At 37.2% G+C, this 19404-nt stretch overlaps 1 protein-coding gene across 2 annotated transcripts in view; it reads left to right on the plus strand.

Moving 5' to 3' along the window:
• Window positions 1–4083: 4083 nt before the first annotated feature.
• Window positions 4084–19404, plus strand: part of LOC149569439 (uncharacterized) — a 263359-nt gene continuing 248038 nt past the window's right edge. For both annotated transcript variants that reach the window (XM_089822141.1, XM_089822140.1), the window contains exon 1: window positions 4084–4397. In XM_089822141.1, coding sequence (XP_089678267.1) covers window positions 4114–4397 — 284 coding nt within the window. In that variant the 5' untranslated portion in view covers window positions 4084–4113. The remainder of the gene's footprint in view (window positions 4398–19404) is intronic.

A 19404-nucleotide genomic window follows, 5' to 3' on the forward strand; every position in this document is an offset into this window, starting at 1 on the left:
TTGATTTGCAATGTTTGATTTCCCTATGGATCACAATAGAAATCAGTTGTCTTGAAGAAATTGTGGGTCCTATTACAATTTAAAATATCACTACATTTATCTTACACAATACAATGATGATTATTGGATTAAATTTTGAAAATAACACCAACTAAATATTATATTTTGTCTCTTAAACCCATCTGTACATATAGCAAAGATTCTATCATAATATTAAACACTAGATTTACATCAAAAAAACCTTCGAATGTGTTTCATCTTTCATGTACAACCATGACTTCAACATTGCACCTTGTTAAATCAAGCTAGGGTTATAACTCCAAATACAACCATAAAAGGTTTGATAACACTTATTACAAAATAATATTTCATAGCTAGTTACATTTAATTCATTTCCTGCATATCCCATGAGAATAGACATGCATACCTACTCAACATTTAACTATTATGCATGGATTAAATAGACTCGAGCCACAATAAAATACAAGATACAAGAGAAAAACCCAGCCCTCAAAATCATCCACACTCTATCATATTATTCAACCATAAGATAATACAAACAAAATTCATCGTATTACAATGAATATTCTTCAAACATCAAGTCTCTCCCATGCGTTCTCCATATGTTCAAGTAAAAATCCACACATCACATGAGATGCTTGACATATGCATTCCTACTTATAAGGCAACATACAAAGTGTCCCCAAAAATGTTAACTCTTGGCGATACATGTCAATCTAGGTTCCCCTAGCTGCACCACATAGATAATAATTAATAACATTACAAACATTATACAAGTTGTACAACACCTTGTCCCAACAGAAAAAATTGTTAGTGCCTATGCAAGTTCAAACTATATGAAAGTTAGTCTTCTCATATATTATATGTCTTCACCAAGATAAGACCTTAAATTACTTTTTGTAGCTCTCACATTCAATTCCTTGGATTCTTCGACAAATATTTCACAATACTATTCATGTATCTTTCTTGTTAATGAAATAGTTTCTTCTACTTTCCACATTGATATTTGCATAAGCTTCTCCATTAGAAAGTCTTAATGCAATACTCATAGAAACCCTATCTAATTCAATTGTCAAATAGTCATCAACACTTTATATTCATTTTTTTAGGTTTATAATGTTTGATACATCCCATTACTAAATTGATATATTGATCATGTGTAATAAAAATCTTGTTGCATGGGATAACCTACTTTGAAAAGTAGCCTCCACCATTGTGCATTCACATTCAAAATTCCTTAATATTTATATGTTGTAACTTACTATAACCCACCTTGGATAAAAGGATTTTGTCAAATAGATTTCCTTTCATACCCTTAGTAGCTACATTCATCCTTGACATTCAAATCTTTGTGACCTTGTATTAGTGAGCTTCTTGATAGATAAAATTTTGAGCAAATTGTCATAAAACTAGAAAAAATGCAATTAAATAGAAAAGGCTTTGAAACAAACACATTTTTACTTGACAAAGGACACATTTGCCACCACAAAGTTTTTGAAGAAAAATCTAACTGATGGTCACAATCAACTTAAGCTCCATTTTTAATGATAGTAGCTTATCATTGACTCTTTATTCGTAGAATAACTTTTCTTTTGTTGTCTATTACAAGATAGCTTCTTTTGAATTCACAATACAACTTATGCACAAATGAACAAGATTGAGGTTTTATATTATTCAACACTTTACCCTACCATACTTTTTAGCAACTCCCACTCCTACTGTGCATTACTCTTCCTCCAACTAATAATACCTTGGACATTTGTGATTGCCGACATTTTCCCACTTCTTGAACTCTTACCTATCCAACCTTGATTTATCAACCATCAAACTCTTGATTTATTATCTTCTAAATATCCAAAATGGTTATTTGTTGTTCAATTTCTAAAAAACACGATGAAAAATAACTAATATATTCCTAGTCAAAACTTTGGTCATTCTAGAAATCACCATCACTACTGATATTGATTTGTTGAACATAACCAAATATTGACAATTTTCTAGTGCAAGTCCATGTCCCAACCTTCAATGAAAAAGTAATTATCAAACCATGTTGATAAATGACCCATACCATGGAAGAATTAGCTTCCTAGTTCCAACACAATGCTTGATTGCAAACAAAGCAACTCAACTACACAAAATAGCAACATACTTCTAGAAATTTAGTAGTTGACACTTAAATGTTTGTGACTTGGCGATTGGTAAATTGCACTATGGACAAAAAAATTGAGTGATATGCCACCAATCAAGAAATGATACAATTCAGTATCAAAGGACTTAAAATAAACAAACTTGCATTTGACAAAGGATATATTTCCATAATTGTATGATTCTTAAGAAGTTTCTAACCAATGCTCACAATAAGCTTGACCCACACTATTGATGAACGACATCATCTTCTCATCTCCCAGTGACCTAAATCATTACTCTTTGTTCATTTTTTTAAAGAAAAAAATCAACTACAAATAGTAATCATCACCCACTCACACCTTTCACATGTTACAAAAAGCACCATTATGATCGATGTTAGTTCTCCAACTTCTAAGAGGTTTGTAATCCAAGTCTATTCCCCAATCCAAAGGATATATAAATCAAGACATAAATTAGGTTTTGAGTTCTAGCACAACCATTATTTGTCAACAAAACTACATTGAACATCAACATACACCCAAAAAGTGAAAATCTTGATACAATAGTGAATCATTGAAGAGGTCTTGAAACAATATCAACCCACTTTTGGAAAGTTCTCAACAATTCAATCACAGAGGCAATGCATATTATAAACATTTCATTATTCTTGAAATGACCATTTTTTTCTCCTAGTTCAAATTATAAATAATAATTATTCTGTTAGCTCATTGGCTATTATAATCTAATCCATATTGACATATGTATCTAACTTCTATAATGCACTAAACATATTGGTTTTCATTGCAAGTCCACACCTTGATCATCAACAAAGGACACAAAGTAGGGATTTTTCAAGGGGTTTTGAGTTCTAATACAACCTTAGATCGCCAATAAAGAAAACCAACTACCTCAAACAACAATACACATCCAAAAAGTGAATGGTTTGTGATACATTAACTGTTGAGCAAAGAGTTCTTGAAATGAGTTATGAATTGACCACAAAACATTCCACTTATCTTTCCATCATCCCAATCATCAAGCCCCCAATTCATCATCTTCAAGAGTTTCCAAATAGGGATTTTTGTTCAATTATTAATATAAGCTAGTCATGCTTACTTGATAATTTAATATTTCCAACAACTAACAAAGAACCTCAATGAAACAATAGATGAAAATATATTTGGACTACTATTGAAATCAATAACAATTCTCATTCTTGATCTTTTAAACAACCTAGTTATGCAAAATACTTAACAATTTAACTTCTAGAACAATGCATATTATAAACATTTAATTGTTCTTAAAATAGCCAAAAGAACAATTCTTACTATATTGAAATTATAAATACCAACTATTTTAGTGGTGCCTTGTCTATGCTTATTCTAATATGTACCATATTAGCCTACGCCCAACTTGTATAACACAAATTTATCATTTAGACCTTGAAATAAAAATAACCAAACAACAACCAATAAATCTCTAAACCAATCAAAATTAACATACACCGATATGAACATTGATTTGTTTGAAATTGAACTTAAAATTCTTAGAATTATACTTGTTTTAATTGTTTAAAAAAAAAGACGAACATCCAAATAATAAATTTACAAACCTCATCCCAACATAGACACCACGACAGACCAATAAAAACTACTGACAAAAGCCACTACTATGAATAACCATCACAATACCCCATTACCAACAAATTATTAGAACTATATATATTTAAAATGTTAATACTTCATAATAGATAATAATCAAGATATTAAAAAAGTGTGTAATACTATACAATGAAAATTAAATATTAAAAAATTATAAACATAAATATGATTTAAACGTCGATAAAACCGTTTCATTTCAGAGACTCAACCTGCACCACAAACCCAAATAAGACCATATTTTATTATAAAACTACTTAGCGTCGGACATGCCTTCAGAGCTTGAACTTTCCAACTAGAAGCTCCGATGGCTACTGTGGCCAACATTTCAGTGAACAGGGTCTTCCATTACACCTGTTCCTGCACTTCTTCGTCTTTGAACTTCTCTTTTTTGCCATCTTTGCCTTCCGCTAATTTGGCCCATGTTTCAGTAAACTTATCCACTGTCACCAACTCCAGGAACTTAAAAAGGCTCCAATTGTTGCAGAAATGGCGGAGAAGTGCGAAGTACGTGAGGTTTGAAGTGACTCCAAGGAAGGAAACACAGCCAGACGAAAACGATGAGTATTCTAGTGAAATGTCCGACGAGAGGTTCGAACACCTCAGTATTAATTTTCATAATACGTAGTTATCTATTTTGCTAAGTTCTCCTCTGAACCGGAATTCGGAAATTTGTCTGAAAAATGAAACTGATTGTAAGCTGGGCGTCAGCATGTGAGAGTCTTCTGAAACCAATTTGCATGGCTTTTACTTTTGTCCAATACTTTTGGTCTCCCTACAGGAACCGGACAAATTTATTCGCTTTACTTTTGTCTGAATTTTAACATCAACTTTATAAATATTTTTTGAAGTCCCTAGTTACAGTTTGTCTAACAGTCTGCACCAGAAATATTTGAATCTAATCCTTCTGTCAAAAAAGTTCTAATTGATAATATTTTCTTTTCTTTCGTAGAATAATAGGATACTTCTAATGGCCCCTTCTTGGGATCACTTTATGCTTTTGTCCTAAAATCACAATTCCAATTGAAAGAAGGAACACAATATAGTTAGAGATATAACCCCAACCTAGAAATGAGATAATCTATCTTGTAAACGTGCGACCAAATCAAATAGTCATAATGCATGTAATACATCTATTTTTAGGGTTAGGTCACATAAAAATATTGTTTAACACAACAGATCTCACTGATTAGATGGGAGCTCAACCAAAACTATGGTGTTGAATGATGAGTTTCCTCAAGTATCCTCTATCCTAGGCTCAACAGCAGGACCTTACCCTTTTTTGTCTCATGTGGTCCTTATTCATCATCATGAAGGGGTGTATCTGGTGAGGTGTCTACACCATTCCCCTCCATCATGTCAACCCTTCCTTTTATGATTAAAGTTCCCTTTCTTATTCACTTCAATAATTGATCAATGTGAGGATAGTAGGGGAGCCGCAATAGGGTACCCTTGACCCTCAACGGTCCTAAGGTAGACCTTATCCTCCTCAACAGCCTCATATGATCCTTAACTGACAGTACTTAACCATCATTATAAGGTGATCTCATGTGGTCTATAACTGGTGTCCATCATCATGAGGTGGCATACCTAGTGGGAATCTCACTGTTTCCCCTCCTTGCACTCCGTCCTTCCTTCTACACAACATTTTTAAATTTAATTAATGCAACATGATTTGAATTAAATTTTGTAAGCTTGGATGATATTTATTTGTTTTTTTATTATTTTGTATCCTTCCAATTGTTACTTGTCAGACTCTTGTTGCACTTTCTCTCCTTTTTCAACCCCTCTCTTTTAATAGGTTATAGGACACAATAACCCAACCAAAACAACCTTGAACACAATAACTCAGTCACAATAACCCAAGAACAAAATATATTGGGGTTGCAATGACAGAGGTGAAAAAAATCGTGTAAAAATAACACATGGACAAAAGATCCCCATAAGATTTTAGAGGAAGGAAAACAAAATTTACAAATTACATATACATTGACGAAAAAAGTTTATCATTCAAATTGTCAATTATAGTGCCCAACTATGAGTGACACCGCTTAAATATCTAAAATGTTACAGTTGTCATAACCATCAACCAATCTTTTTAGTCTTTCTTCAAGTTCTTGGTATTTTTTCTTGCTTAGTTGACTAGTGCATCCAACCATATTTTTCTCTATTTTATTCTCTTGGAGACCTGCTCTTTTTTCATTGCTTTGATGAATTTTGAGATTGAACTGTGCGATGCTTGAGGCAATTACAAATTCCTTTGTCCGATCCCTCAATGGCATTATTTAGTTTTGGGAAGAGCATCTTGAATAACCAAATAGCAATTCCATAGTGCAATCGGAAACTTGGGTGATCAGCTGTTGCCTCTTCTGGTTTGTTTGCCAATCCGTGTGTCTTCAAAATAATCAATTCCTTGCAAATTATCCTCATGCTCTGTATAATAAGGATATGGTAGAAGTGTTTTAAATGCATCAATTATGTCTATTTGAGGAACAAAAGCTTACACAACGAATTTCTTGATCTCAACAGCAAAGATTTCATCAACATTGTAACGTGTTTGTAGAGACCTTGAATTTTCCTCCACAAACATAGAGAGAAATGGAAAAACATCCCGGATATTGACATTTGGAAAATTTTCACACATAGCTCCCTTGAAACCTAATAAAAATCCCTTGAGACTTGATTAAAATCAATAAGTACATTTTTTGGGTTTAGATCAGGTTGAAGCTTTTTTAAATTCTATGAGTATTTGTGTAAGCTGTTCTTGTTTTGTTAGTCTTAATTGTGTAAATGAGTGAAATTTTTTTTTCAGTTTTCAAGCCATGGATCGTGTATAGCTGTTGAAAAGTACTTGGCATTGTTTTGAATGTATCATCACTGAACCAATTTTTAGATTCTTATAGTAATTACAAATTCTTTGTGGTGGTGAAAATTAAAAAACGATCCTCATCATTACTGTCATGAAAAGGAAACTTTTCCCCTCTATTGGTAATTGTATATTCAATTGGTGAGTAAGATCTGTTGATGTGTGAGGATTTGGTGGTGGTGCTTCAAACCTTAATCTTTGTCTTTGAGTTGTTGTGGACAATGCACTAGTTGACGGTAATGCTTCCACTACGGGTAATGAAATATCAGAACATGACGCAGAAATATATATCTTGTAATGCCCCGCTTGGAGATCCTTGGAACAAGGATAAATAAAAAAGCCAAAACATTTTTTTTAAAGCATGGATTAAACAATATCAACATGCAACCGATTATAAGATCGCAGCGGAAGACTCGCTAACCAATCCAAGTTTCCAACGAATCTCCAAGCGATACTCAACCCAAAAACAACAATGCTACAGAGGCCATCGAACACATTCGAATTCGAAAGATCCCGAACTCGAAAAGTCAACACTGGATTTCAAGAACTCCGTAAAGGGTAGCCAAGTCACCTCTCAAAAAGTTCCAGTCAAGTGAAAAAGTGCTCGCTGGTCACCCGAGTAGGTTTTCTCGCAAACCATGCGACACTTTTCACTACAGCCATGCGATATTTCTCACTATAGCCAGGCAATACTTTAATACAGCCATGTGATACTTGTCCACTATTGTACGACATTTCTCATAACTACTAGGTGATACTTTCAGGGACCGCACGATAGAGTTTGCTATAGTCATGCGATTCTCTTCCAATATCGTACGATAGAACTTATAACTCCCTAAGATGTGCGATACTTTCCAGTATCGTACGACATAACTCCATAAGGCATGTGATACTTTATCAATATCGCCCAATGGTGAGACACCATCACCCAGGAATGCAAGGAAACATTCCAATGAACATTTAGATGGAAAGAAAAGAGTTAGAACCTCTACACTGGGGAGTACTGGATCCACAAAATCGAGGCTTGGATACTCAATTGCAAGAATAACACGATACCATACAACAAGAAGCAGAAACCATCTATCTTATTCGTAACAGCATATGAAGGGACATACGAAAAGAAACATTGCAATGTAGATAAACAACTAAATTCGTGCTCGGTTCCTCCCAACCATAATAGCATCATGAGACCTCAAGGGCCCGTAACATCCTTGAGCGTAACATCCCAAATTGCTAACGAGATAGTCAGAGTTGTCTTATGAGGGCATTACTACTATAACGTAATAACAACTTAAGAACATGAAGATCTAACTTGCTAAACCAACAAAGCACAGATACTCCATCTAATAGTGAATCACATCGTCTAACCATATGCTAACATCATAATAAAGGAATGCATCAATGAAACTAACATCATCTAAACATGATATCCAAGCATTCCAATTAAAGCATAAATCACAAGGAAACATACTCCAGAACCCGAATATACCAAATGAAACATCAAGCATTGGTTTCCATTGGAAATAAACTGTCTCTGTACATCGGTCCTCAGCAGTGGTATAGGTAGCTATGCCTCCCAACCATGTTGAACTCGTAGGCCCACTCCCACTGTGCTAATGGAGATAGTGATCCAACCCCAAACACACATAAACCGAACATCCATGGCTAACACTCATGCTAGACAATAAAGATGACTGAAACCAAGATCATGAGACATGCGAGTACAACAGGTCCTAGTCAGAAACTCTATGGGTCAATTATGTAGGGACTCGATGGAAGGTAAGTCACTTGGCATCATGTAGCCCAAGCTAAAATATCATGTGGAATCAAAACTGCCCCAGGAAGCGCATCACACCGTGTCCTCAGGTCAACTCCAGGTGCTCACATTTTAAGTGTCCTCGGATCAACATCGGGTGCTCACATTTTTATTATCCTGTAATTTATTTAATTATCACTTGTTTAGAACTTCTTCATGCCAACCTATGAAATAGTCACCAAGGTTGCAAGAGAAGCCCCTCCATCGTGCTACCCTACATACCCATGCTCATCACATGATGAGTGCCCGTAGGGAATCCATATTCCCAATCCAACCCCAATGAACATGTCTCCACCGATAGCAACCGGGAGATCGGGTCTTGTAAGCACCCAAAAAACGCACGTGCACGTGCTCGTATATGGGCGCACCAACAACACGAAGATCATAAAACAAGGGCTGGATGTGAACACAAGCAAAATAACACTCAGTTGAGTACAAGCTTAGGAGTATGGGTGCAAGACGCATCCCAATGCAACATAAAAGTGCAACAGTGGTTAGATTGACATCCTACGGATAATCCAAGTCCACGACCAACATCATGCCAAGAAAACTGGGCAATACACAAATCAAAGCAAAAACCTCAAAAAACCAACATTGACCAAAATCAACAAAAATAAAACCCATTCAACCCAAGGATGAATGAGCCACAGAAATCCAATAAAAATCGGATTCGAACACCGTATGCAAAAACGACCAGCATAACAGTGCGAAACCCCATACCCCATCCCGAAATCAGGAAAATGCTCATACCCTACCAATTGGGTAGAGCTAGCAATCAGAAATGGAGGAGAACACTAGTTCTCAACCTCCACAAATACAGCTACTAGAAACGGAAGCAGAAATAGAGCTGAAAGAGGAAAACGGGAGAGTCCTACTTGACAGCCAAAGGGACAAAAACGGGAATCTGAACAATAAAATAAAAATTCCACAGAAGTTGCCAAAAATCATGACAATCCAAGGCCTCCCCAAGCTGGATCCAACGAGACTGATCTCGCGACAATCCCACGCCTGTAGCTCCTACAGCAAATAGAAACACAATCCTACAGAAGAGGATTTCGAAATTGCTCTCAAATTTCTTATTTTAGAAAGTGAGAAGTGAGGAATAAAATTCCTTTTTGGATACTTATTCACTTTTCGAGTGAATAAAGGATTAGGGTAAATAACCAAGTCACCTAGTTAAAACCTAAATCGATCCAAATGAAAACAGGCTATTCCAAGTAATTGGAATTCATCTAAGACAAAGCTGTTGGGAATTAAATAAAATAAAATAAAGCCTGAAATTCTCTTAAACCAAAATTAGAAAATTTCTTAATAACTTTCATGACAAATGCAAACCTCTAAATGCACAGACATGTTCACGGGTTTAATCACATAATGCAAATGAGTCCGAATTTATTAAATCACCGGAGGGTTTAATTTAAACAATTAAATAGGACATGTCGATCATACAGGGACGACATTGGTTAAATATGAACAACTAAACCACTAACTCTATGTGCCACTGCCAGGGACATAATTTCTGCACACTAAAACACATGATCAAGTGTAATTGCATATAATAACATAGCCGAAGCAATAAATGCATTAAATACCTAATTTAACCATTTATTTAATTGTATTGAAATAATCCATTTACATCACTCACTTTCGCATAAAGCATCACAAAGCAAGAATGAAGTAAATAATCATAGCATCAAATCCAACATATAAACGTAATTAGAGGATATGTCCAAATACCGGATAACTAGATATCATAAAACATAATGTCATGTCAAAAAGGGCATCATCATGTAGATATGATCAACTGAACAACATAGTAATATAATATCTATAGTACTAGAAATCAAAGTATAACACTTGACCATCAGGACCATTAGGTCATCTCAAATGTAAAAATAACATGAGTAATAAGTATCTCTCGGATCAAAATATAACAAGGTACAGACTGCAAACATGAGAGGCACAACATATCTTGTAGAATCTTGAGTTGAGCATGCGATGTCTTTCATTTTGTTACATTTGCATTTGGCAGCGAACATCTCAGGTTTCAGAGCATGATTACGTATTGTACTGCTTATCACATCACTAAATTCTTTTGTGTTGTAGTATAACACCAACTTGAACATTTGTTTTTAAAATATTCCGTACAATGTCATATCATTTTATTCATGTCTTGTCGATGAATGAAACATGTGCAACTGTTTAAAACAAGCAATTTCTTGTATTTTTGGCTTATTAAAATTGAAGAGGCATTGCTACTGATATGTATACAATAATACACACACACATAACAGTAATATTGTGCAAGGATAATATACAGATTAGGATTGGATCATTGTTATTTCTGATTCAAGATTTAGATGTATGTCAAGTGATCTGGTCTATATATCTGTGTTGAAGTTCATGCCCTATGCCTTTTCATAATCAATTTTACCACTTTAGCATTAACCTTGAACTATTTCTTAAAATGCCTGAAAGAAGTGCGTCGTCAATTTATTTAATTAATTTATTAAATATACCTTTCTTATCTAAATTAGACATTGTATAAAATTCTTATTCATTTTCATTAATAAAAGTTCTGATTAAATATCTGCAGCCACTTCAACCTGGTTTTATGAAAAGATTGTGATTAGAATGTAGTCAGATGGTTTTATAATTCGGCTTGGTTGGGCTCCTGCTTGTGTGCTAATTTCAATGATTTGCTACTTGAATGTTTGCGCTGTGGTTAGCTCATCAGTGATATTGCCACTCGAAGCTTACAAAATGAAAAGCTCTTCAGTTGTATTTACACTTGAAGATTACAAAATTAGTCCACGAGAAGATTAAGCACTGAAAATAAACCTTAATGATGATAAATGTGGTTGTTGGCACAAGTTTGAAATGCACTGGAAATGTGCTGCGACAGGTCTGTGCAGTGATCTCACACCCATGAAACTCAGCAGCTTTTGTTTCATACACAATATGAATATAGATGGCAATACTTCATCAAAGAGTGCTCAAACTTCACCGAAACTTATTGGGAAGAGGAAAAATGTAGGCTTGAAAATAGAGATAAAAATATTCTCATATTTATAAATCTAGGAGAAAACATATTATACATAATGTGTTGTTACATCATGGTTGTAGATTTGAAATTGTCATAGAATTCACTTTATAGAAAATTGTCGTTTCCTTTTCATATTTTGATATTATTACCCCAGGATATTACGACCCTGAGTTATTGTGAAGATGGGATATTGCGACCCTGAGATGTTTTGTCCTTGGGTTATTGGCTCCAAGGTTATATTGGCTGGTTATTGTGTGTAGGTACCCTCTTTTGATAGGTTATGGTCTGCAACTTTTTCCCATTTTTCTTTGTACACTCTCTATCATCCCAATTATGGATCATAGAGTGTGATTGAAAATATTGAAGCAAAAAATGCTTACACAATCGAATTGAGAAGCAACATCTGTTTGCTGTATAGGGTAAACGGATATTTATTGCATTAAGAGACTAGAATGTAACACAGAACAAGATACTTTATTCATATAAGCAGATATGCAATCACGATTATAATGATGCTTCATAATCCATTCAGACAATGTACATATATCTCCCAAAGGGGTGACTCGACCGTCTCACACCCTTTCGGACACTAACTAATCCCATTGGCTATAGTATAGTTTTTACCGACAACATCATCCCCCCAAAAGAAAAGTCATCTCCGGATGACAAAATAGAGACAACTTAACTACTAAGTACATCAAGACTTAGAACAAAAGCTAAGAAGAAGGGTGCGTCCCTGGTAGGGCTGGTGTAGTAGATGTTCTCTGTGCCCGTAACTCATTCAGTAGTGCCCGCAACTTGTGTACCTGCTGCGTTCGGGTGTCCAAATCCATCTTGGCCTGCATTTGAAGCTCTAGTGCTCTCTTCATCATCTCAGCAATGTTCTAGATGCTCTACCTCTTTTTCATTTGATTCCTTCTTCGCGTCCCCCAACTGAGATACAAATGCTGCCTTCTCTGGTTCCCTCTTAGCAATGAGTGTTGCCCGCTCCTCCCAAGTTTCCTGCTATGCAGCCAAACTAGCTTCTACTATGGCTAATCTGGTAGCTGTCTCCTCCTGAGCCCTCGCTCCTGCTACTTGATCTGCCTCACTCCTACGTAGATCATAGTATGCCTCCTGATACACTTGTACTATCTATTGTGTCAGGTGCTCAACTATGCTCTCCACTATAGGCTCCTTAGTAGTCCACTTCTGCCGCATCTTTGGGGTCTCTTTGTTCGGCCATCCACTATTCGTATCTCCTGCATCTTGTCTAGGTTGCTTCTGCCCAACCTTGGCCTTCTGGCTGCCAAATGTGTCTAAGTGTCTATACTGCATAATAGTGGGCTCACCTAGTGCGAGTGGGTTAGGCTTGACTTCCAGCCTATCAAGAGGAATCATCTACGCTTTTGCATCTAGGAATAACCCAATCGTGTAGTGAAACATGTAGAATGTCTTGTGCTGAAGCGTCATGAACTCATACATTCTTTTTGCCAATAGTGCGACCTAGTCATACACTTCCGTTTAGGATCCCATTCATCATTGCTACCTGTGGAAACGAGATATCAGATGCGCAGCTTAATCCTATAAGCCGACTCTTCACCAGGTCCATGAGGCAACACTAATGCCCTTCCTAGATGTTGGACTTCTTTAGTCCTTTGCCCTTCGAAGTGTCTATTAGAGCTTCGTTTTCTCCTTGCATCTGGTCACCACATACAAGCTGTATCAGCTGTGCCTTCACCTCTTGATTTAACTTCTTTGGTTTGTTATCAATTTTCTTACCCCCTTATGCATGACCAGGTATCTCAAATACCCGTGTGAAATCCAATAACCTAAATGAGATTACCAAGTCTCACTTGAGATTAAAAAATGAACTGGTTTTGGAGAACCAATCGTAGGTCTCAATCATTGTGTGCAAAAAGCCCTCGTAATTACGAATGCAAAAGACTGAGATTTGTATCGCCCATTCCACCTACACCTTTCGGATGCTATTCTTCACCAGATGGTCCTCGTGTGTGTCCTGCCACCATTTCTTGCATTCGGCTCCATTCAGGCCTTTGCAATAAATATTTTGTGGTGTGAGGTGCACTGGTACAACTGTTGGCTGTGTTGCCTGTTTGCCCTTCTTTTATTTGTGCCTGTGCTTGTGCCTCCTACAACATGAACACTTGAAGGCAAAGTCTTCACACTTTTGTTCATGTTCGTGCTGGTTACTGAATCTTCATCTAACTTCTTCCAAGCTCTCTTCTCGACTGACTGCATAACGATCTATTCTTTTTTCTTTTTGTGCAAAAAAAAAAGGTTAGGTTTTTCGTACCTCACTAGTTCCATACAATTCCTTGGACAAATTAACATTGACCTAGTAATCCGTACGGTTTTGTCTACGTGAACCTTCTTAGGTCGCCGTATGAAGGTCGTACAGTGCAGGTGGTTACAAGTGACTATTACCCTGTGTTGTCCACCTCCCAACACCTTGGTCTATATGGTGCTTTAATTCTTTTGCCCTTTCTTCTTTCTACGCAATGTTTGTTATAGTGCCAAAACACTATACTGTAGTTAGTAGCTTGTTTGTAACTGTGTTTATACCATAGCTGTACGACATAAAACCTTTCTAAAGTTTCTCTTTGTTCCGTTTGTACAGTCTTTTCTCACTGTTTGTCTCGAAGCCGTACGACAATGCTCCTAGCTTATTTCCCTTCTATAAGGCCGTACGGTGGTTTTTGATTTTCTCTTGCCTTTACGGTGATGAACCTAGTTTATTTCCCTCTTGCAAAGCCATGCATTGCACAGTGGTTTTCTCTTACTTTCTCAACCAGCTGTACGGTCTTTTGATGCTTATGGAGAGGCCATACAGTGACTGTGTTTTTTGTATCAAGCCATATGGTCATACAATGAGTGTAATTTATTTGCCATTGTCCCTTTTGGTTGTACGATATCTTCACCTAGCCGCAAGATATCTTCACTTGGTCATACGATATCTTCAATTGTTTGTACGGTATCTCCACTTGGCCGTACGGTATGCAAATTCACATACTTTTTATTTTATATTTTTTTAAATATTTATCTCGGGTTGTATGGTTCAGTTCATTAGAGGTTCATTTAATTGATTGTAATGTACTTTTTCAAAATCCTTCCATCCTTACATACTCTTACATACCATTATTATTATTTTATATATATATTATTATTATCTACTACTTATTATTGCATATTTATATTGTCTTTGAGTTGTTTGTTCGGGTCTCATTCTCTCCCGGGACCTTATTCCTTTCATGGTAAAGTTTGAACTTCAAACCATTTACCGGATTAGTCACTTCCTTCCCGTCTAGCATCCATAGTTTGATTGCTCCGTTATCACCCACTTTACGAATCTTGTATGGTCCAACCCACTTCACTTTAAATTTCTCGGGTTTGATTTCATTATGCCCATTATATTTCAATACTAATTGGCCTAGTTGGAACCTGCTTAGTTTCAAGTGCTTGTCGTGCCACACATTGCGTTTGCATTATGAAACTTCGGTGGCCCATTGTACTTGTAGTTGTCATTCATTGAGTTTATTCAAGTTATACAACCTTTCTATCTCCTAATTTGTTTTCTATCGCTATTCGCAAACTTGGTACAATGAACTATGTCGGTACCACGACCTCTTCATCATACATTAATTGGAATGAATGTGTCTCGTGGTAACTTTGTAAGAGGTATGGTATGCCCATAATGTGGATGCTAACTTTTCCTCCCAATCTTCCCCTTCGATTGCGCAAGACATGTAAATTACAACAACTAAGATTTTATTTATAGACTCTGCCTATCCGTTTGCTCTCGAGTAGTATGGGCTCGACAGGGAATGGTAGATTTTGAACTCCGTGGTGAGTAGCTGGATGACATGGTTGACAAAATGTCCCCTAAGGTCGCTTCTTAGCTGTATTAAGATTTTGTACCTTATAATGATATGCTTGTAGATAAATCTTTCCGTGCTCGGTATAGAGTTATTTGGTAGGGCTCGAGCTTCTACCCACTTTGTAAGGTACTTAGTTATTGCTACAATGTATTTGTATTTCCGAGCTTTGCTTACCTTTAGTGGCTCAACAAAGTCTAGCCCCCACCGTTCGAATAGTTCCTATCCCTGTGAAGGGTTCAGAGGCATAAAATTCCTCATTAGTGGCTTCTCGACTCTCTGACATGTATAACATGCGATGACCCACTCCCTGCATTGTTGTGCACGATTGGCCACCACAATCCTGCAAGAAGTATCTTACGTGCTCTGGCCCCATATGTCCTCCCATGGGTCCTTCGTGTGCTTCCTTAAATACTTTTGGTATTTCTTCCTCCAGAACGCATCGTCGTAAAATCTGGTCGAGTCCTATCTTATATAGCAACCCGTTGATCAATTGGAATGTTCAACTTCTTAGTAGTAGTTTCCTCCTCTTGCTTGGCGACATTTCCCTCAGAAATTGCCCCATTGAAAGATATTCCCTGATACTCGTATACCAGGATGGTAGTACAATGATTTGAAATAGTTGTGTGTTGGGAAAGTCGTCATTGACTCCCTCTAGAGGTTCTCATTTGATCATAGATAGATGATCTACACTCACATGTCTTTACCTAGGCCGTACCACAATTTTAAATGTAAATTCCTACAAGAAAAGTAGCTATTTGCTTATCCGTCCTTGAATGATTGGTTTGTTCACGAGATATAGAAAGGCTTGGTGGTCTGCGTAGAACACTAATGGAGTCGCCAATAAGTAGTGTCTAAACTTTTGTACGACATACACCATTCCGAGAGCCTCCCGCTCTATCGTGCTAATATTCTTTTCTACCTTAGACAATAGTTTGCTTGTCAAGTACACCGAGTGGTTCAATTTGTGATCACCTGTTTGTGCTAGCATTGCTCCGATTGCATAGTTTGACGCATGGACATGTACACGGAACACCTTGTCCCAGTTTGTATAAGCCATGATAGGTGCTATGGCTAATTGTGTTTTCAATCCTTGAAAGGCTTCATCCTGATTTGTTTCTCATTTGTAGCGTTCCCCTTGCAAGTTAGCTTGTCGAGAGGGTAAGATATTTTGGCAAAGTTCTTAGTGAACCTCCGATAATACCCTATGTGTCCTAGGAATGACTTTACTTTAGTCACATCTATCAAAGGTGGCATTTCCAGAATCACTCGGACTTTGTTAGGATCTATCTTTAATCTTGCTTTGCATATGATGTGTCCTAATAGTTTTCCTTGAGGTACCATGAACCTGCACTTTTTAGGGTTTAGTGCTAGTCATGCCCGTTTGCATCTTTCCATACATTCTTTGAGTGCGGTCAGATGCTTGTCCTACACACTGAAAACTAACTAGTCATCCAAGAATGCTTTGAAGTTCCCTACTGACATCTTGTCAAAGATGTGCAGGATGATTTTTTGAAATGTTGCCGGAGCATTGCATAGACCAAAGGCTATTCTATTGTAGGTGTACACTCCATCTTCTACCACGAAGGTTGTTTTGAGCTTATCTTCTTTTGCGATGGATATCTGGTTGTACCCGAAAGATCCATCCATGAATGAATATATTTCATGCTCCGCCACTTCCTCCAAAATACTGTCAGTAAACAATATCGAAATGGATCCTTAATTGTTACTACATTCAGATAGTGAAAGTCTATGCATATCCTTATTTGAGTGGTATCCTTTTTCAGTGATATCACAATTGGGGATACCCACTCACTAGTCTATACCTGAAAAATAATGCATGCCTCAAGCATCTAATTAATCTCATTTGTGACTTGTACGACATAGTTTAATTTGTTCATGTAGTATGGTTGCTTCTGTTCGGGTATTGCTCCTATCAGTGGCATGTGGTGGACACACAATTCTGGTGGTACCCCCTTTAGGTCCTTGTATGTCTACGTGAAAACATCCTTATATTCCATGAATATCTTAAATGCTATGCTTTCAAAACTAGGTTCCAATCATCACCAACAAGTGTGTATTTTGAATTAACCTTGTCTCCTAAGTTCACTGTCTTCACTATTGGTTCTTCATATTTAGTAGACTTCTCATCACTGAATGTATGTGTAGACGTTTCATCTATCAACACCTCTCCTTTCACTTCTTTGTATTCCGTTGGAAATCCGTTCTTTTCCTCTCCTTTACTTCCTTCCTCGACCCCTAACATGTGACATTTCAGAAAGAGCTCATAATCTTCCATTTGCCAATTGACTAGGCCATTCACTGAGTCCAAGTTGTCATCATCAGATCCTCCTTCCAGTCTTAGGATTCCTTCTTTGTTGGGTTCCATTCGTTTCTTCCCTTTGTCGTCTCCTCCTTCACCTTCGGAGTCTGACGATGCCACCTCCTCTCACACCATTTGGGTGTGTAGGTCAATTACGAACCTACGACCTCTTCTTTCCATGCACAGAGTGTTCATTTTTCAGTCATGTTTCACCTTTGCCTGCATCGGCCAACCGCTTTTGAGGATGGTGTCATATCCTTTCCTTTTCAATAGAATGACCACGAAGTCCAGTAAGAAGGGTTATGTCTCAATTGTTACGGGTTGTGCCATTCGAGTCTCGAGGGGTTTGATTTCGTGTTGATCAATAGTGAGCAATTGGAATGTAGGCAGCCACAGAGTAGGTTGCCCCAACTTCTTCCATGTTTCTTTAGGAAACACATTTACTCCTGACCCTACATCTACGATGGTGTCATTGAGGATAGTTCCAAGAATACCCATCTTGACTATTGCAGAGTTTCTTCCTGTGTTTAGCACAAGTAGCATTGTTCTACCGTGGTTGTTCTGCTTTCACCTTGTGTGTCCTTCACTGGCTCTTCTACTGCCTTTGGGGATGGTGTCATGTTTAGGATTGCAGAGGCATTGCAAGAAGGTCATTTAGTTTAATGGGATCCTCAGCTTGCATTACCTGCTATATGATTTTTTGTTCTACCTGGTTCCTCCTTAAGGTGCTGATAGTGTCATTTGTTTGCGATTTTTCAGTCTTCATCTCTTTTTCTATTTTTGCTCTTGCTTGCTGCATCCTTTTCTTTTCCTCTTTCAGATCTGGATACGTTGTCTTCTTCGCTTGCGTGCGAGTGATTGCGAATGTTTCCTCATTATACATCTTTCTATGGTTAATAGGTTCACCTAGGGTTTAGGGCATTTTGAGTTGTCATGGTCTCTAGGATTACACCATCTCAACAACAGTTGCGGTGTTCCCTTCGTAGTATAGTCTCTGGCAAAGTGGTCCTAGAGGTTGCATGCATGACATTGTATCATTGGCATCCATTCAGATCTTACTGTATCCGGCTACGACCCCCGCTATTGTTGTCGCCTTGTCCCCATCGGTTGTTTTGGTACCCTCCTGAGGTTGTCTCGTCATTGTTTGTATTTGTTCTTGCTCCCAAGGTGGACACTTCTTGCATTAGTAATACTTGTTGGTGTCCCTTTGTTTTCATATTGAACGGGCATTCCTTGGTGGAATGTTTCGCAATTTGGCAGATCTCACAAAATTGGTTCTTAGGGCAAGAGCCCTTCGTGTGGCCCTCCTTGCAATCTGTACACTAGTTCCCCTTCTCTCGTTTGGCTAGGATTCTTTTTTGTGTTTTTTAACTCTTTCATCATACGTAGCATATCCTTCTATAGTGCCCGAACCTTTTTGCTCGATTCGTCATCATTGCTTTCAGAGGATGACTTCAGATTTCGAAGATTTGTCTTTCTTCTTTTTATCGGTTTTATGTTTGCTCTCCAAGTCCATTGCGTGGTTATATACATCAATGTGTGATGCTGGAGGTACAAGTTTCATCTTTTTCCGCAGTGTTGGTTGTAGCCCTTCGACGAACCCCCTTTTCTTCAACCTGTCTACTAGTTGGCTTTCCATTTTTCCTACTAGCTCTTTCAGCCTCCTCACGTA

Source organism: Cupressus sempervirens, chromosome 3 (genome assembly GCF_028749045.1).
Source record: "Cupressus sempervirens isolate cs-2001-9-10 chromosome 3, ASM2874904v1, whole genome shotgun sequence".
Taxonomy (NCBI): domain Eukaryota; kingdom Viridiplantae; phylum Streptophyta; class Pinopsida; order Cupressales; family Cupressaceae; genus Cupressus; species Cupressus sempervirens.